At 38.3% G+C, this 23,649-nt stretch overlaps 1 protein-coding gene and 1 long non-coding RNA gene across 2 annotated transcripts in view; one reads left to right on the top strand and one right to left on the bottom strand.

The window, feature by feature from the left end:
* COL5A3 (collagen type V alpha 3 chain) overlaps positions 1–23,649 on the top strand; it is a 133,710-nt gene that overhangs the window by 53,885 nt on the left and 56,176 nt on the right. The window contains exons 9-22 of the mRNA XM_087710659.1: positions 995–1,045; positions 1,811–1,852; positions 3,647–3,709; positions 3,930–4,004; positions 4,804–4,887; positions 7,618–7,674; positions 8,757–8,810; positions 12,844–12,897; positions 12,993–13,046; positions 14,750–14,803; positions 14,885–14,938; positions 18,594–18,638; positions 18,834–18,887; positions 20,000–20,044. Of these exons, the coding sequence (XP_087566785.1) occupies positions 995–1,045; positions 1,811–1,852; positions 3,647–3,709; positions 3,930–4,004; positions 4,804–4,887; positions 7,618–7,674; positions 8,757–8,810; positions 12,844–12,897; positions 12,993–13,046; positions 14,750–14,803; positions 14,885–14,938; positions 18,594–18,638; positions 18,834–18,887; positions 20,000–20,044 (786 nt within the window). The remainder of the gene's footprint in view (positions 1–994; positions 1,046–1,810; positions 1,853–3,646; positions 3,710–3,929; positions 4,005–4,803; positions 4,888–7,617; positions 7,675–8,756; positions 8,811–12,843; positions 12,898–12,992; positions 13,047–14,749; positions 14,804–14,884; positions 14,939–18,593; positions 18,639–18,833; positions 18,888–19,999; positions 20,045–23,649) is intronic.
* On the bottom strand, positions 807–23,544 carry LOC148048292 (uncharacterized). Its single transcript, XR_015696066.1, has 3 exons — positions 23,512–23,544; positions 20,207–20,379; positions 807–1,273 (listed from the first exon to the last, which is right to left on the bottom strand). It is a non-coding gene; the product is annotated as an uncharacterized LOC148048292 (long non-coding RNA).

Raw genomic sequence — 23,649 nt, forward strand, 5'->3', positions numbered from 1 at the left:
GTACTAATCCAATCCAGCCTGGCTCAGTTTCTTAAGATCAGTCAAAATTGCCTCAGTGCTGCCACCTAGTTTGGATCAAAACTGGAAACCATTGTAAATTAAAACACAAGATTTTTTTTTAAATCCAATCTTCTAGGATCTTTTTGCTCAAAGTTGTTGGTGATAAAAGAAAACTCAGTAAGATTTAATTCATAGGTGCTCAGAACTAATTGTAATTAGTAATTAATTTTATCCCTTTTTTATTTGATGCTATTTTGCCTTTCTTTTGCCCTATGCCTTCGGAGTTGAGTTTGCTCCAGGGACCAATTCACAGAAACTTAGTTTTTGAATTTGTTTCCAATTTCTGGAGATGTTAAGTCAGTGTTTCTCAACCTTGGCCACTTGAAGATGTCTGGACTTCAACTCCCAGATAGGTGTCATAGAGGTGGCATATTGGATAGGTGTCATAGAGGTGTCATATTGCCATCTAGTTTATCTAGATCAGTGTTTCTCAACCTTGGCCACTTGAAGATGTCCGGACTTCAACTCCCAGAATTCCCCAGCCAGCATTCACTGGCTGGGGAATTCTGGGAGTTGAAGTCCAGACATCTTCAAGTGGCCAAGGTTGAGAAACACTGTGTTAAGTCATTTATTTGCTCCTATTTCACTCACCATGCATTAAGTCTGGAGAAGTGTGGGATAGCTCACTTTACAGGAGAGGTGACTGGAGATCACTTTCTATCTAAGCAACAGCTACCCAGTTCTCACTGCCAACTCAGAAAAATCCCATACTTCTTTCCAACAACTAACATAGTCCAGAATCAAATCCACCTTCATTTAAGGTACAGTAACTTGTTTCTGTTTCAATAGTAGCGTACGATTTGTGGCTCAGTTGAAGAAACAGTCATCTTGAATATCTTCTCTACTTTAGGAGGTCGTCTCCATCTACAATGCAGATTCTCACATTATCATAATTACTGGTCCTCATGGTGATTATTCTCTTTTTTGTCTGTAGCAGCAACCAAATCTGAAGGGACAGAAAGGGGAGGCAGCGGTCGTTGAACCTGTGAGTAAGATATGCTTTCTGTTCTGGCTTTGCCAAAACCCATCAGCCTGGTTGGAGACTTAATTTCACCACAAAGGGGTGGCTTGGGGGTTTGTGGTCAATTCCATTTTGATTCTTGGAAGGATAAATATCCAAAACTCGAGTGGTTTCCATGCAGTTGAGAGATACTAGGAACATGCTCTGGAAACTTGAGATGAAGCAATTGGATCTTGGATGAGGACAAAAATCCTGCAGACAAATACAAAAACAAACACAAATATATGAGAGTGGGAAATCTGTTCCTTTATTGCAGTGTTCCTGTTGCATTGCAACAGATTCTTAGTTGAACCTTTTGTGTGGTTTATTATTGGCTGTGATATGCTGGGTTTTCCCTCCGATAAGTATAGATCACAATATAGTTTTCCCTTCTGAGGATAGTTAGCTTAATTGTGCCCCAGAATCACAGGCATATCTCATGATAATACCTCATGGGTACAGGTGATCTAATTATGCAACAATTAGCTCTCTCTTTTTTTTATACATTCAACAAGCTTGTTACTTGTGTAGAGCATTCAACCATAAGCATGCAAGTGGTTTATTCCTTAGGTATTAAAGAATCGTTAGCATTTATCTTATCCTTCTTACAAGCGAGTGAACTTATTTCAGTGTTTTGAGACAACTAAATTCACATATAATATTGTACTGTGAATATTCACAGGCCGTAAAATGACCCTTTCCCTTCAGAACCAGTTCAGGGTTGTTAAATCTTTCTCCTTTCTGTTGCAGGGTATGATTTTTGAAGGACCAGCTGGATATCCAGGTCCACAGGTGGATATCCAGGTCCACAGGTGAGAGATAATGTATGGTGATATCAGTTTTCCCAGTCACTTTAAAGTTGTTTAGGAGGTGATCACCTCCTTCCTGGCTCCCCGCCCTTCCTGGATGGGGAAAGAGGATTTGCAATACCACAATCCAGGTTGGTGCCATTAAAAATAGGATTGGGGATAGACTTATCTCCATGTCTTTCTGCTCCTTTTTCTGCCTTTCCCCCATATGTCCTAAATGGGAGAAACACAGAAATCTCTTGAGAGGGTTGATGGCCCCTTCTTGTTGGATTTTGTCTCAATCATAGATATTTGAAAATACATTTAATATACTGGAAACTTGCTTGCATGGCATGGGATAAGTAGTTTAAGACCCAAACACAAACAGGGAGTTTTCTGTCAAAAAGATAAATGTAAACTTCATATAGCATGATTAATGCCCTGAACATGACCCACTGAGGTTTGCAGTTCTGCATGATCATTGATTTGCCCCAAAACTCCCAGTATATTTCATGGGAATGGGAATATCTCTGTGATTCCACCCACCCCAATATTTTAGCATGAAAGTGATAGTACTCTTCTGTCTGTTTTGTTTTGCCAGGCAGTTGCAACAAAACATAAAAAAATTACAGAACAGGTTATCTCTGAATGCATTTGGAAATTAGATGCCAACTTCTTGTGCTTGAACTGAGTTACAGCCCTCATGCTGTTGACTCCTGCAAACTCAAGAAACCATCATTTCAGCCACTTCATGAGGGGGCTGGGGGTCTTTTTATCAGTCTATCAAAGATCAACCACTATTCTGATCATTGAACTTTTAAACACTTCTTATTTACATCCCCAATATTGCCTTCCTATAACAAATTATCAATGTCTATGGAATAAAGACCATTTGTCCCTCCATTTAAACTCATTACAGGTAGTCCTCGATGTATGACCACAGCTAGTCCTCGATGTATGACCACAGCTGAGCCCAAAATTTCTGTTGCTAAGTGAGACCTTTGTTAAGTGAGTTTTGCCCCATTTTACAACATCTCTTGCCACAGTTAAGTGAATTACTGCAGTTGATAAGTTAGTAACAAATTGGTTGAGTGAATCTGGTTTCCCCATTGACTTTGCTTGTCAGAAGGTCGCAAAAAGGGATCATGTGGCTCCGCGATACTACAACCATCATAAATGTGAGTCAGTTGCCAAGCAGCCGAATTTTGATCATGTGACCAAGGGGTCGTAACTGTGAAAAATGGCCCTACGTCATTTTTTAGTACCGTTGTGACTTTGAGTGGTTACTAAATGAACTGTTGTAAGTGGAGGACTACCTGTATAAGGAAGTCAGCAAATGGGAGGACCTGTTTGATAAGATTTGAGTTTTTTAAAAAGGCTTGAATTGGAGGAATTAGAATTAAGAACTTCTTTCTTCAATAAGGATCTGTTAATGTTTGTTGCTTACCGGTAGACTTCTTATAAAAGTCTATATCTGATACTTTAGTCAAGAAGTATACAGTTTTGCAAAAAGTATAATCCAAGCACATCTGCAGAAGGAGACCAATGATTGATGTTGGTATCTAGGTGCATTATGCGGTCTTTTCCTGTTACTCATAGGGAGGAAAAGGAAACTATGCGTAATTTTCAAACTTCATTGTCTGCAGCCTGATTTTTGGCATAATATTGTTGCTGTAGATACATTCGATACAATGCTGGGTTTGGATATTACTCTGTCATGATGTTTCTATTTTAAAAGAAGGATTGTCTGTGAGTATTTTCTTCATTTATCTTAATTTTCTGCTGTTTCATTTCCCAGGGAGAGATGGGTCCAATGGGATCACCAGGGCCCCCGGGATTCCCAGGAGATCCTGGCGAGAGGGTAAGGAAATCACTACGTGGTTCGAAGGAATGATAGTCTCTTCGATCTTCCCCCCTGGCGATTTTGTGTCTTCTCTGAAAATGGCGGGTGTGGGGAATAAGGAATTGCTGGCATGCACCCCTTCTGGGTATCTCTTTGACAAGCCCCAGCTTGATATTGCTTTCTTTTAGTCCAACGACTTTCAAGAATGATTGAGGTATCTTAACTCACTTTTCCACAGGGACCACCAGGCTTCCCAGGCCTTCCAGGAGCAGATGGGCTTCGCGGACCTCCTGGGACGATGCTCATGTTTCCAGTAGGTGATGCAGTTTGGAAACGGATCAGTTTGAGAATATGAGATATACATTGAGGAAACATCATCACCCAGTCCCTTTGAGAAACAGATTTAGCGATTTTCAGTTTTAGTGAATATTTGATGTAAAATGAGAATCACCTCTCAGTTTCCAGGGGCATTATTTTGAGTATATTCCGGGTGCAAAGATGTGTTGACATTGATTATAAAATAAGATCCCAGAAGATAGGTTAGGTAAGAAACGGGTCAAGAGGAACTCACTTTTATGTGGCCTACTATCTAGGAGAGACTTTTTCTTTTTAATATGGAATGGATTTTGATATGGAAAGTGTGAAGACTGAGGAGCTAAGTTCAAATATACAATTCATCCCTCTCTAAGAACAGGAAAGTTGATAATCTTCAAAACCAGAACATTTTGAGTTTTCTACAGTTGAACCCATTTTCTAACCTTTTGGCACCAAATAATAATCAATATTTCAGTTACTAAATGTGGATGATGTTTTCACTTAAAGATGCTAGATATGAAGATTTGTGGGGGGGGGTTTGTAGGATAGGTGTCATAGAGATGGCATATTGCCATCTAGTTTATCTAGATCAGTGTTTCTCAACCTTGGCAACTTGAAGATGTCCGGATTTCAACTCCCAGAATTCCCCAGCCAGCGAATGCTGGCTGGGGAATTCTGGGAGTTGAAGTCCGGACATCTTCAAGTTGCCAAGGTTGAGAAACACTGCTGTAGATGGCAATATGCCTCCGTATTCCATTGTTCTCTTCCTTGAATATGTGTTACTGATCTATTTCCAGTTCCAGTTTCGTGGTGATTTGCTTAAAGGACCTTCAGTATCTTTCCAGGAGGCCCAGGCCCAGGCCATTTTACAGCAAGCCAAGGTAAGCATTGTGGACAAATGTATGAACATTGTGCATATGTTAAGCTTTTTTGTCTTAAATCTTGATTTAAGTAGTCAACTTGTTTTGCTCCAGCATTTAATACCTACCTACCTACCTACCTACTACCTACCTACCTACCTACCTACCTACCTACCTACCTCTCTCTCCCTCTCCCTCCCTCCCTCCCTTTCTCTCTCTCTCTCTCTCTCTAACTCTGCCTCCCTCCCTCTCTCCCTCCCTCCCTCCCTCCCTCATTGTTTTATTTCTGTTCTGGTTAATGTTCTATATTCTTTTAGCCACTCAGAGGTATTGAGATATTTAAGCTTAGAAATGTGAATTATAGGTGAATAAATTGAAATAATAATATTGCAGGTTTTCAAGTGATTTCTAAATCATGTGGCTCATCACAGAATGTCAGCTAATCAAATTACTCAAATCACTCTCTTAATCTATTCATCTGCCTTTAAATCACAGCCTCCCAATTTCCTCAGTGAGGTTATGTTGGCTTCAGCAAGTCATAGTCAGAATTACTCACTGAACAAAATGATATTGTATAAAACAGAGAGCCAGCTTGAAATAATGGTTGAGGCACCAGGCTAGAAACTGGGAGACTATGAGTTTTAGTCCCAGCTTAGGCACAAAGCCAGCTGAATGACTTTGGGTATTCTCTTAGGAAGGAGGCAGTAGCAAACCACTTCTAAAATCTTGCCAAGAAAACAGCAGGAACATGTCCAAACTGGCTCAAAACAAACAAACAATAAACAATTAAATTTAGTTAACCGTGGATTCAGCAGAGTTTTTATCCCAAAGATTCTGCATTTATTTGCACTTAAATTAATCTGATTATCCATTTCAAGCAGTCTTGGAAGAGAACAGGCAAACGTGGAAGAGAGGAATCATAGAGGGTTAGTGTTGTGGCCCAGCAGGAGCCATTGGAGCTGCAAACAGACTCCAACAGCGAGGGGCCCCATGAGTTGGCTCTGGAAGATGTGGAGGACCCTGGACAGGGTTCCGATTCCGAGCAGGGACTAGAGAGGCTGGTTGGCCACCAGGAGGCACCTGAGGCATGGAGCAGCGGTGAAAGCCAAAGGGAGTTTGTCCCTGACGTCGGACCCTGGAGCAGTGGGGAGGAGACAAGGGAGTTGGTCCTGGATGCCCGGCAATGGTGGGCAGATAGATGCAGAGAACTACACAAATACAAAAGATAATTGGACCCAGGTGGTTGTAATTAGGCTCATCTCAAGATAGTATATAAGGAGATACTTTGGGAGGAGACTGTTTACAGGATTCAACTTGGTTAACAACGCTGGAGAAGCTGTTATCTGTATCTGTCAGAGTCTGGGTTACTGCCAAAGTTCTTTATCTGTTCGTTCGTGTTTGGGCTTTCAGCCACCAAGATTTATAGTCCTGCTAATAAAGTGTTGTGGCATTCCAGTTAAGTTTATCTCGGCATTCATTACTAGACGGAGGGGTGGGGTCAGAATAGGTTAGCATCCCCTTTGAAGCAAATATAAAGCAAGAGTCTAAACCAGCACCCATAAAAAATGAGCCTCTCTACAACTCCTGTTCGCTGATTATTTCACACTTTTGAAATGTGAAATCACAACACTCCTACCCCCCCACCTTAGAAGATATAAAACTGCAGGAAGTAAATCCAGCCAACCTTATAGTGATAATGGTCTTTCTCCATTTAATCATGGCATCTATGTTGCCAATTGTCATTCATGGCAGTGTATGTTTAGGATTAGGATTTAGGATTTATTTCATTTATATGCTGCCCTTTTCCCCGAAGGGGACTCAGGGCGGCTCACAATTCAGTCAGGGAGAGGGGTACAGACAGGGGATAAAAAGACAAACAAACAATACACAATTTAAAAACACACAACAACCATACCATTCGAGAAGGGGGGCAGAAGCTCTTTAGCCCCAGGCCTGTCGGAATAGCCAGGTTTTAAGGGCTTTGCGGAAGGCCTGGAGGGTGGTGAGGGTTCGAATATCCACGGGGAGTTCGTTCCAGAGGGTCGGAGCAGCCACAGAGAAGGCTCTCCTCCGGGTAGTCACCAGTCGGCATTGGCCGGTGGATGGAATTCGGAGGAGGCCTAATCTGTGGGATCTGATCGGTCTATTGGAGGTGATTGGCAGCAGTTTACCTCAGGATGCAGCAACTATGTCGTGCAAACCCTTTCCAGCACTAAAGGTTTCCCACATTCTGTTTCAAAGAATAGTTTAGTAAGTCAGTCTAAAGCAGATAAATCATCATACCGCTCAGAAGAGAAACAAAATCTTCACCCACCCCAATGGAGAACTGATTTGATTAATTTAAGTTTTTTTTTAAAAGGTCCTAAATTAAATCTGCACCTGGCTTGAGAGTTCATTTGAAAAACAGAAGATCTTTTCAATAATTAATTTAGGTTAATGATGTAGTCATGCCCTATAATAAGATGAATAGCATGCCTTTTCTCATTGATTTGAATCAGATAGAAATTGGCTTAAAGCCAAGCAAAACCAAAATCATTTCAGAGCCCAGTTTGTCCACTTCTCCACATTTAGAGGTATAACCAGAAGAAAGATGATGAATGAAACTACTCCCAGACAAACATTACTTTTTCTCCCATTTTCACCCATATCTCAAGCCAGCGTCTTCTTGCCCCTTCTTGCTTACAATTACTCAATGAACTTCTCATTTACTTTTAATATTATTACAACGCATCATTTTCATTCTCTTTTCAGCTTTCCATGAAAGGACCTCCTGGCCCAATGGGACTCACAGGAAGGCCAGGACCACTAGTGAGTAAATGTGATTGTTCAAAGCTGACCCATAAATTGAGAGTAATAGGAATTTTTTAAGGAAAGTTTTGAGTTTCATACTCAACTCTGTGCTGTGAATCATGGTTAACTTATTATTGTCTATGTATTGTATTTTGGCTGAAATGAATTATTCTTCAGCATATAACAGATTTCATAGGAAAAAAAAATACTACATGGCCCACAAGCATTTTTCTTTCATTGACATTGAAAAGAACTTTAATCTCTTGAAATTGTCTAAACCTATTTGTGGGCCAAGCTACAAATGATCTTAACAATGTCTTATCTGTGAATGTACAAAATTCAAGGACTGGGAATGGAGTGTTTCAGAAAACTCCCAATATATTTTATTTCCTCTCTAGAGCATGAAATCTCAGGACTATGCCATTCTGGGGAGAGTTTGGCAATTTCCAGAAATTCTGTTCCCCTTTGGATCATGCTATACCTTCCTAAAATAGCATGGCCAAGGGAAGAATTTGTATGTCTGGAAGGAAAAATTGTTGAGTTTTCTGAAACATATCGTTCCTGAATTGCTACATTTTGTGTATTTCTATATTTGCCCTTAGATATGGGATTTTTTCCCCATGCACAGAGAAGGGGGGGGGGGAGAAAATATATAGACTGTTCCTCTATACCACATTGCTGCTGATATCCGATAATAGCAGTCCACACATAGAAAATGAATTGACTTGGGCAAATGTGAAGCTACCAGTGATAGAGCTGATCTCATCTTTAGTTTTTATTTCCTGCTCCAGACCATTCCCCCAAATTTACTTTAGGCTGCGAAACCACAACTCCCCATACTTCTTTATTGATCAATAGGTGTAGAGTGTACAAACACCATCATTCCATGTATCACTTTCTGTTAGAGGAGAAACTAATATTTTCAGGAGTAAAATACCTGAATTTTCCTCATATGTATTGCTTTGCTGAATTTTTTTTTTGAATTAACAGATAGAATAGTTCTGCTCCATCAAATCCTGGATGTATTCACTATGGTTGGATTGTTCATCTTTGGAATATTCTGGAAGAAATTAATCCATTTTTAAATATGATTTCTACAGGGTCTACCAGGAAAATCAGGACAAAAAGGGGATTCGGGTGACTCCGGACCCCAGGTTGGTTGCTGAAGATGGACAGGAGGGGCTTGGGCTATGCTGGTAGGGAATTCTGGGAGTGGAAATCTAACACCCCTGGAGGACACAAGGTTGGTAAAGTGTGAAGTATAAAAATGCCAGGCTGCCCAGTCTCTTTTCCATTCAGGCTTTCTTATCCTTTTCTCTTTTTGTGCCTTCGAGTCAGTCTTGACCGCTGTTGACTGCCTGGACTAATCCCTGCAGTTTACTTTGAAAAATATTATCAATGGCTGCTTCAATGAATGACTCAAGGTCAACAAGCTGCATTTGTGGCCAAGGTGGAACGAGAACTCAATCTTCTGTTTCTAGCCTGGTACTTAACAGTTACACCAGAAGTGGGGAACTATGGCCCTTTTATGACTTGTGGACTTCAATTCCCAGAGTTTCTAGACTCAGGAATTCTGGGTGTTGAAGTCCACAAGTCATAAAAAGGCCACAGTTCCCTGTTCTGACCCCCTCTTCCAGCCAATAACGAAAACCGAGACAAGCTTAACTGGAATGTACTTTAATAGCAAGAAACCGAAACCTCAGTGGCTGAAAGCCAAGCATAACAAACAGAAAAGGACCTTGACAGCAACTCAGACAAACCTTGGCAACAATCCAGCCTGCCAAGTTAGTTACAAAAGTTCTCTTTAGTCAATGCGCTGACTTCTGCAAGAGGGGCGTGTGCACAACAGTCTTTTTATAGTCTGGAGAGGAGCCTAATGACCACCAGCTGAGTGCAATTATCTCCTGTACTTGCGTAACTGTTCCTGACGCCTATTAGCTCTTCGATTCCGGGCATGCAGGAAGAACTCACTACTGGCTTCTGGATCACTCTCCTTTGTCTCCTCCTCACTGGTCCAAGGCTCAGGCACCACCTGGTGGCCAACATGTCTCTCTGCGCCCTGCTCGGAGTCGGAACCCTGTCCAGGGTCCTCCACATCCTCCAGAGCCGACTCATAGGGCCCCTCGCTGTCGGAGTCTGGTGGCAGCTCCAACGGCTCCTGCTGGGCCACAACAGTTCCCCACCCTTGCATTAGATCAAAGTATCTCTCCATTATTCTTGCACTTGTTTATTTCCTGCCCATTTTATAGTTTTGTACCGTATACATATCTTTCACATGAAAATTTCCCTAGCCTGATATATTTACTTTGCCTTATTATATTGTACTCTTCCTTATTGAACTGCATAAAAATTGAATCTGAATATGAAATAAGCAGTTTTGCAATACAGATAATAATTCATCCCAAATTTGGAAGGTGCACTGTCTGTAGCCATTTTAAGCATGCTGATCTTTTCTCCTGGCATGCTCAAATGATTAGGTTATCCTTAGCAGACAGAATTCTGGCATTGGTAGCAAAATAAGTGAATGAGTCTTTTTTCCATCAGTTTCTTTTTTCCTTCCCTCCCCATTTACCATTGACCATTCATGGAATAAAAATACATTCCTAGGATACAAAATTATTAAAGAAATATAGGTCTTTTGCAAGATTTTCCTGGCATTTTATCTATTGTGCCCTCATCCTACCACTGACTGATATAAAATTATTTGCGATATATTCATTTATCTTTATACCCTATTTCAGCCCCATCCTCCCCTTTGAAACATTCAAAGAAATGTATCATAAAATGCATTCAGAGAAAAAGAAATGAAATAAGATGAAACAATACAGTAATTTCAGATCTTTGACCACCACTTGTCCCAGGATAAGTAATCCATAGCTCTCCAAACAGTTCTCAGGATCCCTAATCCATGGACATATCTTATAAATGGAAATTGAGAATTAACGGAGAGGACAATGTCTGGAAGGCCTCCAAGTTCTCTTCTTCTGATCTAACATCAGAGGGGGAATTAATTAGCTTAGTCTTTCTCAGGAATATGCTTCAAATATTAGAATTCCTAATGAGGAAGACTCCACCTTGCTGAATCAAAAGACTGGGATACACAGATGAAGTCTTTCTTATGGGTCTGAAGAGATAGGCATTTAAAGAAATAGTCTTTAAAATCTTCTCTTTTTCTGGAATAATTTTATTATGTAATAACAAATTTAATATAACTGCTGATAAAAGTTGATACTTTAAATGTTGCACTCTGGAGTCCTCCAGGAATTGGCATACTGAGTGGCAGGATGATTTTTTCTCCTGCCAACGAACAGCTGACTTTGCTGCCAAAACTGGCTCTTTGGTAGCACACTGCTGAGATTTGAATGGAAGCAACTAGGAATGACTCAAGTCTATGCTGAGTTGACCAGAGCTGGCTTCTCCCAGTTTGGCCCGGCCGGCTGAACTGGTAGTGGAATTCAGGCCTGGGTTGCAGAACTGGCAGCGACCTAGGCCTACCACGCCCCCAAACTGGTTCTCTCGACACTGCTGGGCTGCCACCATTTTGGTTTTTAGTGATTGTGCCTGTTCAGTTCGCTGTAAGTTGTTCTGCGCATGTGTGAAGAACAATTTATATTGAACAGTGCACGTGCTCCCAGCGCATGTCTGGCATGCGCAGGGGTTGCTACGGAATATCAACTTCTTTTGTCCTTGTGAGGAATTCCCTATGTTTTGTTGTGAAAGTCCAGCTACAGTATAAAAGAAATTTAGACTATGTTAAAAATGGAAGCAACAATAAAGCAATATCAACTTAATCTCAAAGCCTTCTTGGAAGCTTTTGAAAAAATGCTTTTCAATTCACAAGCTCTGAGTGAAAATATGGATAAAATGTTTGATGCTTTAGCAACAGTCATAAATCAACCAAAGGGTGATTTAGCTGCTATTAGTGATACAACTAATAGCAGCTAAATCAGACTTCTAACTGGGTGGATTGGAAGTCAGTTTGTTGCTGACAGAACTGAAGGAGAAGGAGCTTTGAGAACTGCAGGTCCATTGGAGAAGGCTGAAAGTGATATGAATTTAAAAGGCTTAGAGACGGCAGTATGGATCAGTGATAAACTGGACTTTCTTAGGAAAACTGTTGGAGGCTATGGAATAGATTTGGTATATTCAGTCAGAAGACAACTGTTAAAGAGATGTTGTGGTTCAACTGGCTCAAAAAACTTCTGAACAACAAGTGGTGCAGAAATATAACAGAAAACTGACTTTGGGGAATGAGATGGAATTGTTGGAAAATGTCCCAGTTATAATTTAAGGGGAAAAAACTTTATTATTAAGAATCAGTCAAAGATGGAGACAGATTAGAGATGATGATTGCAATGGTCTATGGAAGTTTAGAAGCCATAGTGGGCTTTCTGCATGTGAAATAGAATAATAGATTGTTAACTGAGGATTTGAAGTTTAATTTTACTAGCTTTACTTGTTAATTGATTTTTTTTTCAGTAAATGGATGATAGGTCCAATTAGTTGGGCACCTATTGGTGTAGCAGTTTAGAGATTGCAGCCCTGTTTTGCAAACTATTATTGTTGAAATATATTTATCAATATTCAATTATGGGGGCAATATATGTGCATGTTTTTAATGAACATTTTTGTTCTTGTTTCATTTTTGCTTTTTTTAAAGTTTGTATTTTAACTTTGGAAATAAATTTAATATTTATCAAAAAAAAGTTGCATTCTGGATCAGTAATTGTTTTGGATCTTAACATAGCAATAACAATAGCACTTAGTCTTATATACCACTCCATACAGCAGCCACTCTTTACATATACCACTCTGTACAGCATATTGCCCCCAACAATCTGAGTCCTCCTTTTACTGACTTTGGAAGGATGTAAGGCTGAGTCAATCTCGAGCCCATCAGGATCGAACTCCAGACTGTGGGCAGAGTTAGCCTGCAATGCTGCATACTAACCATTCCACCACCAGGGCTCCTTACAATTGTCTTATCAGTAGACTAGAGCACCTAAAAGGTGTCCTTTCTGATAGATCTTATATTGATGTTAAAGTAAAATATGTATTGCCACTAATGGCCAAAGATGAGATTTAAGTCAAGGCAGATCATTTTCCCAATGGAGGTGAATTTTCATATGAAAATAAACAAATACGTAGAGCAACAATTGGTCTCATTTATTTCAATTCTTGTTACAGGGTTCCCCTGGGATACAAGGACCAATTGGACCCCCAGGGAAAGTTGGCAAGCGGGTAAGCATCAGATACGTGGATGGGTGCCAATCTGTAGAAATGGGGGTTTTTAACCTCCTTTTCTCACTCTTTTTCTCCTTTTCATTTTTTTAAAGGGTCGTTCAGGAGCTGATGGTGGCAGAGGACTCCCAGGAGAAACAGGACCCAAGGTTTTCTAAACTTTAATTGTAGAGTGGAATTTACACAAAGGAGGGGAAGAGAGCTTTGAGATTCTCACTCCCATGGTGGTTTGGTCTTTCCTGCAATAGGAACACAATAGTGGGGTGCAAATAGAGCTGAATAAAATGTTGTTTCCACTTTTGTGTTGAATTTTGCACATTCAGGAGAAATTTTCTTCCATGCGGTATGCATTCCACGTGAAAATCCAATTCCCCCCCCTCGTATTTTGTGATTGTGGTCTTGAAACCCATTCAGAACTCAGAGGAACTCATGCAGGAAATTAAGAGGAGTTCCACTAAATCCAAAGCAGGCCTATCTAAGCCATCTAGCTTCCAACATTTGGCCAGCCAGGCAGTTCCACAGGTACACAAACAGGGTAGGAAACCACAAACTTTCCCTGTTGTTGGTTCCTAGGATCTGGTATTCAAATATATAATTCTTCCCCAAACATGAATAATGTTTGAACTAGCTCATTGGCAGCACATCTCCTTCATTGCCAAAGCCTTCAAACGGAAGAATATAGAAAACCATGCAATTTGCCAACCTAGCCTGCAATTTGTTAGCAGCTGTCCTGGATTTTGTCCTGTCCTATCTTTATTTCTCAAGATAAAGGAGACTGAAACTGGAGCTTTTTGCATATTAGTGTGTGATTTATCATTAAGTCATCTAATTCTCCTGTTATTATTATATGATAATAAAGGAGAGAATGTAGATTCAATGTGTGTTGAGTTTTGTGTGCACAACTTCCTCTGAGCAATTATTAAATACTGGGATAAAAGGATCAAAAGCTTTGGAAAATATAAATGTAAATGTGTATGTGTGTGTGTGTGTGTGTGTAGATGGATGGATGGATGGATGGATGGATGGAGAGAGAGAGAGAGAGAGAGAGAGAAAGGGAGATTCTAGTATGTGGAATAACATGACTTCAGACTTTTGTCCCTTTCATACCACATAATGCTTTCAATTTTCATTGCTCAAAAAAAAATATATGCAGAGATCCATTCTGCCCTTCTCCCATCAGATCTTATTTTAAAAAATCTACTATAATCTTTACAATGCAGGGATTGGGATTCTGTGGTATTCCATACATGCTACAACTGAGCATCCTTTATGATTGACCCTATAGAATAGGGTCAGTGGAAGTTGTAGTTCAACAACATCTGCAGAGTCTCATTGCTGACAAAGTGAGTCAATACTACATTTAATTTCCTGCATATTGCAAAAAGGGAGATGGGAGTGAAGCTGGTGTAGTTCGTCTGAATTGAAAGTCAAACCACAGAATTCCTGAATCTTATTTGTCTCAGCTGTTAGCCTCCAAGACATACATAGTCACAAAAATAGCAAATCCTTGCCTCGGTTTACAATCCAACAAATTTAAACCTCTTTTTAAGTGTTCAAGTTGTGCTTCCTTCCAAATTCTGAAGCACCAATGTTGCCTGTCAAAACATGGCAAATTGATCATCAAGACAACATTGTCCTCCCCATCATTCTGTGCACCTATTTCTTGGGTATAATTTAAAATTTACGTTCTGTGAAAATTTATTTATCTTGTAGGATTGCGCTAAGGATAAAGAGCATTGTTGCAGTAAAATTAGGCATGCAAAACTATCTATCTACTTATCTATTTCCTAGCCGAAAAACTGGTCTATTCTTGTCAATTCAGTACTCATCTGCTTTCCATCCTTTTTTCTAGGGTGACAGGGGCTTTGATGGTCACCCAGGACCCCCTGGAGTAAAGGGACACAGAGTAAGACTACCCTAATATCTATACTTCTGTCCTCTATTTAAGCTACCACCAACATTCATTCCCCACTTTATTGCTTTGCAGGGAGATATAGGAAAGCCAGGCCTACCTGGACCTCCTGGAAATGACGGTACTAAGGTACGCATTGATTCTGATAGAATATTTCTAGCTCAGGGTTGAACTGTAGAATCCTTGGTACTCTCTGAGCTTCATTGTTTTCTTGCAGATGTTTCATTAACAAACATTATTAGTTGTAGTAAGGGAGTAGAGTTTGCTTTCATTTTATATACTACTGGCTTGCCTTGTTGGTGTTGGGGGAGTGGGCTTGGTAGTTCCTTGATTGGGCTGTTGTTTACTGTTAGCTTGTTTGGCTGCATTGCTAGTTTCTTGATTGGGGTATTGTTTGTTTCTTGATTGTTGTTGTAGTGTTAATCTTGGTGTTAATTTCTCCTCATCTGAGTGTTGTCTGCTGGTGAAGAGCTGTTTCGGTCTTTTTGTTTCCTTTTTGGCTGTTTGATTTTTTCTTTTGAAGAGTGTAGATGTGGATTTCTGTGTGCTTTTTGATGGCTAATTTGTCTTGAGCCGAGGTGGCGCAGTGGTTAGCGTGCAGTACTGCAGGCCACTTCAGCTGACTGTTATCTGCAGTTCAGCGGTTCTAATCTCACCGGCTCAAGGTTGACTCAGCCTTCCATCCTTCCGAGGTGGGTGAAATGAGGACCCAGACTTTGGGGGCAATATGCTGACTCTGTAAACCGCTTAGAGAGGGCTGAAAGCCCTATGAAGCGGTATATAAGTCTAACTGCTATTGCTACTGAGTGCCAGGCTTCCAGGAATTATCTAGCATTTTTGGACTTGTCTTGGTCTAGAATGCTCACAGTTTCCCAATTAAAACTATGGTTAAGTCTGTTGATGTGTTGTGAAATTAAGGAGTGTTCATCATGTCTTCTGCCTGCTAATTAATTTGGTCCCTGTGACTGTTGCAGTCCTTACAATATTATGTTGTAAATAACTCCTGTTTTTCTTCCTGGGGCTGCTGGGTCTTTTGGTTTACTTAGGATGTCTTGGAGGGCTTTGGATGGTTTGTGAGCTACGGTGATGGCATGTGGTTGCAATAGTTAGTTGGTAGTTTCTGATATGTTTTTGATGTATGGCAGGGTTGTGCTTTTCATAGCTTGTGTTAGTTGTGGTGTATTGGGTTGAGGGATCAGTCACTTTTTGATAAAGTTTCATGGATATCTATTTTGTTGCAAGACATTGTATAGGTGTTCCTGTAGAATAGTGTATAACCTTTTCTTGTAAAACTTTTAGAGATAGGGCTATTGTTTCCTTGTACAACTGTATATAGCATCTTTATCTAGAGGGGCCCTTGGAACAAGGTTAATGAATTCATATACATAAAAAAAAAGTATCAACAAATACAATGTTTTTAAATAAGTTATAGTTGATAATTGGAATATTTCCATCTGACTGCATAATCATTCTGTCTTCCTCTTCCTTCCCCCTCTCCACTTTATCTTAATTTCAGGCCTACAACAATTTAGCCACGATGCATGTGATGAAATGAAGTGTTCTTAGAAAAGCTTATATCTTTCATGAAATTGATAACTCTGGAAAGGTGCTACCAGACTTCTGATTTTGAATAGTAGACAGTCATTAGCAGACAGATCTTTGGGACAAACAGTCTACATTACAATGAAAGAAGGGATGAAAATAAAGAAATGTTTTATATTTAAATTCTTTGTTTATTAAGTAGTCTGAAAATATTAAGGGTGTAATGGCACTTGAAATGGAATATAAATTGTTTATATATGCTGATGTTATTATGATTATTCTTGATAATTATGTGATGTCATTATCTATGTTTATTGAAGTCATATACAATATGTTTTTACAGGTTACACTATTAATTAGGAAAATATATTATTAGCTGCCTTTGGCATCTACTATGCCTCTAGATTACTGTAATACAATTCACACCAACTCCACAAAATACTTGGGTTTATATCTTTAAAAAAATACTTTCTAGTATCTTGAACTAAATATATCTAAATATGTAGATGCCATTTCTGTTGATGGTTAAAACCATTGCATTAAGTCTTTGAGGCAAGATTGCCCTACAATGAATATTACATTGAAATAAATATATGTTTTAAGAAGGAGTCCAATTTTAATTACTAATAGATATTCTATAGAGAGAAGACAATAAGAACATTTTGTTATGGATAGCTAGAGCTTCATAACTATCCTTAGCCAAACTGCGGTTACAATAACAGCAGCTTCAAACTTCCAGATTTTCAACTATACTTCAATCAGCTTTAGTTTAAATATTTTTTTGAATGTGGGTTTTAATGATAATCTTTTGGAGTCTCTTTGGAGCACAAGGATATAACAAGGATATTTGTCTTTAGCTTTGAAAACTATTAGGCACATTTGGTCATTAGTAAACAAGTCTTTATTCCAAATCACTTGATAAATTGATGTTATGGAATAACCCATATTTGAAAATAGCGGGAGATATACCTTATTGAAATGCTTGGGCCAAAGAATCAACACTAAATCAGATGGCTACTAATGTTTTTAAAGATTTGAGAGATAGCATGTTGTATATGATTCACTTCTAACATTTATTGGAAGGTATACAATTGAAATATGTAATAATGAAAGAATATGGCACAGATGCCATTGAAGCGTCTGCAATCATGAGAGTCTTGAGTGATGCACAGCTTGGAAACTAACAACTCAATTTAATAAATTATTAAATAGTTAAGTTGAAAATATTAACAATATATCTGAAGAATTCTTATGAAAAATGTGGTCCCGTCTAGCTTGGAACATGTCAAAGATGATACCTTTATATAACTAAAAAATACTTAAAATTTATGATTTTAAGGAATGGATCAAGGATACATGTTTCCTAACACTTTTTGCTAAGTCTTTGTATTCTGAAAATGATGATTCATAGTGTTTATATATGCTCTAGATATAATGGTAAGTTGAGGTTCAAATAAATTTTATATTGCTATCTATAGTTATATGGATTTTTTTGTTAGTTTTGGAGAACAGTTAATGTAGTTTATTTTAATCATTATAAATTTACCTTTTTAAAACTTTTTTTCTCCTAATGCGATCGGTTTTTTTTATTTCTTCAATTTATAAAAAAAACATAGACTTAAATGTTTTAGAGGAATACACTTAAATGTATTTCAAGATAGCTATATTCAATCCTCACTAAAACTGGAGTATTGTAGATAGTCCTGCCTTAGGCATGAAATCTGGCTGGGTGATTTTAGGCCAGTCACTCTCTCTCTCTCCCTCTCTCTTTCAGCCTAATGCACCTCAAAGAGTTGCGGTTGTGGGGAAAATATGAGGAGAAGAAGTATTAAATATGTTTGTTGTCCTGAGTTATTGATAAAAATATATTAAAATCAGGATAAAAATTAAATACATAAGAACTACAACCACATAATATTTTAGGTCACAGTGGCCCTTTGGAAATGTAATGCCAACCGTTACCTTTGAGTTAGGTACAGATACCTTAATGCACTGCAGTAACCTTAATGCACTCAAAATACCTTCCTAGGAATATAGGAAGTATGCTAGGATTAAAAAGTAGTGATTATATTTCCCACTTAAAGTTGAATTTCCTATGATGGATTTCTCAAAGCTGCCTCAGGTGTTTTTTCATTTGGTATCCAGTATGAATTATGTATTATAACGGGGGGGTGGTGGTGGAGGTGGGCGGAAAGAGCCTAATCTAATACCTCAGTTTCCCATTTCCTCCTTGTTTTCAAAGGGCTCTGAAGGTGTGCAAGGGCCCAGAGGACAGCCTGGGGAAGCTGTGAGTATCTGCCTACCTACCAGGAATAAATACATTGGGTTTTCTGAGATGGCATCATTCTAAGCCATTTTAATGGGGGAGTAACAGGTGTACTGTTCTCAGTCTTTCTTCTTCAATGGAACCAAGTTTCTGGCAAGTGTGTTTCATTGAACAATGTTCCTCAAAGTCTTCTAATATAGCCATCTTTTCTCCTAGGGTGTACGTGGTTTGCCAGGCTCGCGAGGTAATCCTGGTTCTTTCGGCCAGACGGTATGAATTTACTTCCATGTCCCCTTTTGTTCACAAGAAGGTTTGAACAGGGATTGAGCAGGCAATGGGTTCAAGGAATGGGACAAATTTTAACAGGAAAATGTTTTTTAAGTCTAAGTTCTGTTAAAGTTTTGGAATTTAATCTAAACATAACATTTAACTTTTGATGTCTTAGTTTTTGAATTTGCAATTAGGTTTTGAGTTCTGTTTATGATATTCCAGTATGTAATGGTGAAAACCCAGAGCAGATACTGTATATTGTCAGGTTCCATATGTTACACTAAGATATATTTTCATTGAACCATTTTTGGTCTGATTCATATACATTGATAAAGCAACAGGGCATGCTTTACAAATTAGTAGCTGAGTTTGCATATCATGCAAAAAAGAACCTAAACAAATCATATGAGTTAGAATTATTCATCACATTAAACTATACTCATTTCATTTTTATGTTAGTATTATAGTTTATCTAGTGAATAAATGACAAATTTTGAATTTGCATAGTACTCAAAGCTAATACCAAAGGGCACACATTTAATTTAACCAAGACATGAACTAATATAGGCTAATGTGAATTGTTAACCTACATGTCTGATCTTTTAATAATAGTTAGTATATTAAACGTATATGGCAGACACCTTCTCATCCTTATTTTCCTCTTTCATATGAAAACTTCTAACATTTTAACCATGATGTTAAAAAAATGTATCTCAATAAGGATCAATCACAATTTGCAAAATTCAAATTTGCCTATTCGTGCAAGCTTTACTCTTAAATATAATCTCAGTGCAGTCATAACATACATCATTGGTAAAACGTAGAAGGGAGGGGAAAATTATGAAGAAATATTCCTAAAGCCAGAACTAGATTAGGAAGTAGAAAACATTAATAACTGTGAAGGAACTAAGAGTCGGAACTCAATTTGCCAAAGTAGATGCCATTCAGTTCTATCTATCCCTTCATATATTCCAAAATGGAGACAGAATAATTAGGGTTAGAATTTTAGGTTTCCAATTTGGATTTACAAAATGATTTCATTTGATATTGTTCTGTACCCCCCCCAAAAAATATCTCCCTTTGATTTTCATGATCTTGTTTACCTCTTGTAGGGTATTACTGGTATTGATGGTCCTCCTGGACATAAGGGCAATATGGTAGGTAAACAAGGAATGGGGACTTTCCTTAGTATATGGTAAAAGGGTTGTTTGTGTATAGCAGACAGATATGAATAGCATTTCATAACAACGATGAACATTGTTAAATTATAAGGCTAGAAATGGCTGAGCACATGCGGTAGAAGGCTGAAGGTCTCACACCTCAATTCCTTGCAGCCTTGTATATCTTCAGATCTTGCCTCTGTTTGGGGTCAAAGTTTTGGTATTTCCTGCTATCATCTATCTTCTGAGAGGTACCTCATCTGATAACCTTCCCTTCTACCCAGAGTATAAGAGATATGGGGTCCTCATATCCTGTATTGTCTTTCTGATGTCTAAAAGATAAAAAGTACAAAAAAACCAGAAGTTTCAGCCTTCCCTTCACCTGTTTCATAGGAAAGTAATCAATCTCATAGGACTTAAATAAAAAGAATTAAAATAAAAACATAAAATAAAATGTAACAAAAAACAACCTCTTTTGAATTTTAAGATTGAAACTACAACAATTAATCAGTGGAACAACTTGCCTCCAGAAGTTGTAAATGCTCCAACATTGGAAGCTTTTAAGAAGAGATTGGATAACCATTTAGCTACTGTTAGCTTGTTGGGCTAGAAGACCTCCAAGGTCCCTTCCAATTATTCTACTCTACTCTACTCTACTCTACTCTACTCTACTCTACTCTACTCTACTCTACTCTACTCTACTCTACTCTACTCTACTCTACTCTACTCTACTCTACTCCACTCCACTCCACTCCACTCCACTCCACTCCACTCCACTCCACTCCACTCCACTCCACTCCACTCCACTCCACTCCACTCTTTACATACTGCTTTGTTAGAAAATAGAGTATGAAAGACAACATTACTCCAGGCAAATGATAAGAAGGTGTTGGTTTTCTACAAATAAAAGTTTTTTGTTAGAAAATTATTGATCCCAAAAACCCTATGGAATAAAAATTTCAAAGAAGCAAATTTAAATAGTGCCTAAATTGTGAATGAAGGCTGAATTGCCACAATTATTCAGCTTGTACAGAGAAGCAAATTCATTAAATTTGGTGTAATACTACAGTGAGAAAAAGAAAAGAACAATTTAATGTAAAAAGGAAAGAAACAACTGAATGAACTTATTTCTACAGAAATAGCCATTTCTTCGCCATTTCTAGCCAAATCCCTTTTATGGAGTCTGTCAAGTTTGAATTTGAGGCTGGTGGGTGAAGATATTAGCTCTTTCTATTCTCTGCCTTGGTTCACAGCTTTTCCACCTGGCCTGCCAAAAAATTTTAAAACACTTAATAAAGAGCATATCTTTCTCAAAAATATGAGGTGAGCAATTAAGCCTATCTAGCAAGCAAGGATGATGTATTCACAATAGAAGAGAATATGTTATTCAGAATTAAATTCTTGGAGTCCTTGGTGAGCTCTGAGCATAGTTGTTTGCTTGCAGATGTTTTATTACCCAACTAGGCAACATCATCAGTGCATTCACAATATATAAATGTTAAACACCAATCTAGTATCCACTTTGATTTCCTGCTGTAACACTATATGCTGATCTAATCTATATACTACTAAATCTCTCATGCCTGTAACCTTTAACTGGGTGAAGCAAGCCATGCACCATAGGGGCAATTATTTTTGAACCAAGATGCCTCAAATGGGCCAACATACAGGATGCTTCCAAAACCAGTGACTCCTGGCTCTTGTGAGGATGAAAATTGGTAAATTAGAGGTGGCAACACTGCCACATCACCACCCAAAAGTTAAGTAAACTGATCCTGCTGTAGCCCTTCAGAGCAGAGGTGGTATGCTGCCAGTTCGCACTGGTTCAGGTGAACTGATAGTGGTGTTGGCACGAGGCCCCGCCCGCCCACCCAGACATCATCAAGGACCTTCTGCGCATGCCCAGACGGTTCTGTGCATGCACAGACATGCACGCTCCCACTACCGAAACAGTAGTGAACAAATTAGAATACCACGACTGCTCCAGAGGCCAGTAGACTGGAGGGCAGTCAGCCATGGTCAAGACTATAAGAAATAAGAAATTGCTCCTATTCCCACTACTCTTTTCTCCTTGGTCATTCTGTTTCTCTGTTTATGTAAATAAATATCTGCAATGATGACACAATGTTACTGTCCTGATCCAATGTTATTTTTAAAAAATAAATTACTTTAATTGAAGAATGCAGCTCATCCTATTTTCTTTTACTGTACATACAGTATGTGCATCTTGTAGAAATACAAGGGAAGTGGCTGTATTCATAACAGTGGAAATGTGATGTGGCAATTGTGACATATAGAGGGTGGATTTTTTTTTTAAAAAAAATTAAGCATGGCAATTTAATTCATAAAGCAAAAAGGTATAATTTAAATATTCCCTGTTATAATGGAAAATTATATGTTTTCAAATATTACTAGGTATTAACTGGTTGCCATAACAATTAGCATAAATTTGTCTTTAATTAAATAGAATCTTCCTACAGCCATGTTTTGCTCAAATCATCCAATTCTTTTCTAGTACAAAACCATGTCTACTTAAAATCAAGACAACCCATTTTATAATGATGGGTTTCTCTTTTATTTTCAATGTCCTTGAAAGGACATTTTTAAGTACTGTCATTTGTTCTGAAGATGAAATTGTGTTTGTTCCTTCAGCAATTTAAATCTTTTGCTGGATTTGCCTTGTGACCAGAATATTTGAAATGTTAAAACTGATCTTTTCCTCCCTTTTATTTTAACCAAAGGAGAAATAAAAGACTATGGTAAAGAAAAATTTAAAATGCAGTAGACTGTAATAAGCATACATGTTTTTGAAATATCCTAAAAACAATATACTTCTAAACTATGCTATGCCTATGCTAAATACATCTGGCTTTATGTTTCTCATTTATTTTTTTAGTGCAACAAAAAATACAGGGAAAAATTATGTAATGGGTCTCAAGATTCTGCTGGTATATCTGTCCATCTTTCCATTATTAGTACCCAGAAAGAATCAAACAGGGCTAAATTTTGCATGTGGGAGAACCAATCAAAGAAAATTTGAATTGAACAATGGATTATGGGGGGGGGGGGATATCTCTAAAATATCTTATGGGAGGAGCAGCTTGGAATACTGCCAGTTCCCCATTCTAAGCCTGATGTGGAAGTCCAACAATTACTGTGGAATAGAATGAAAATAAATATTAATGCTTTTTCAATTATACTCTTCCATAATTAATCATGAACATTAGTTTCCCACAACAAATAGATATGTGCAGTCTACATTCACATAGGAAAGAGGGTTTGTTTGTTTACTTACAATAACATGTTTATACCATCCTACTTCTAATGATTCACAGCCAAACTTTTAATCCTAGGAAATGTACTGCAAACAAACCCTAACCCCCAATGAAGAATTAAGAAGTAAGACACAATACTCTAGCATCACAATCCTGGTTTCCCAAAAGCTTTAGAAGCTGGATCCTAACCTTCTCCAGATGTTTCATTCTTCAAGTCTCTGCTCTTTCCACCTTAGTAATTTTAGTCATTATGTCACAGTTGTTGTCTCTTCCATTATGACATATGTACATATGTATATGCACTGAATGTTAGCTGACTTCAGGGTT

The sequence above is a fragment of the Thamnophis sirtalis genome, unplaced genomic scaffold (genome assembly GCF_051295495.1).
Source record: "Thamnophis sirtalis isolate CommonGarterSnake01/CBP01778 unplaced genomic scaffold, rThaSir2_p1.2 scaffold_3, whole genome shotgun sequence".
In the NCBI taxonomy this organism is placed as follows: domain Eukaryota; kingdom Metazoa; phylum Chordata; class Lepidosauria; order Squamata; family Natricidae; genus Thamnophis; species Thamnophis sirtalis.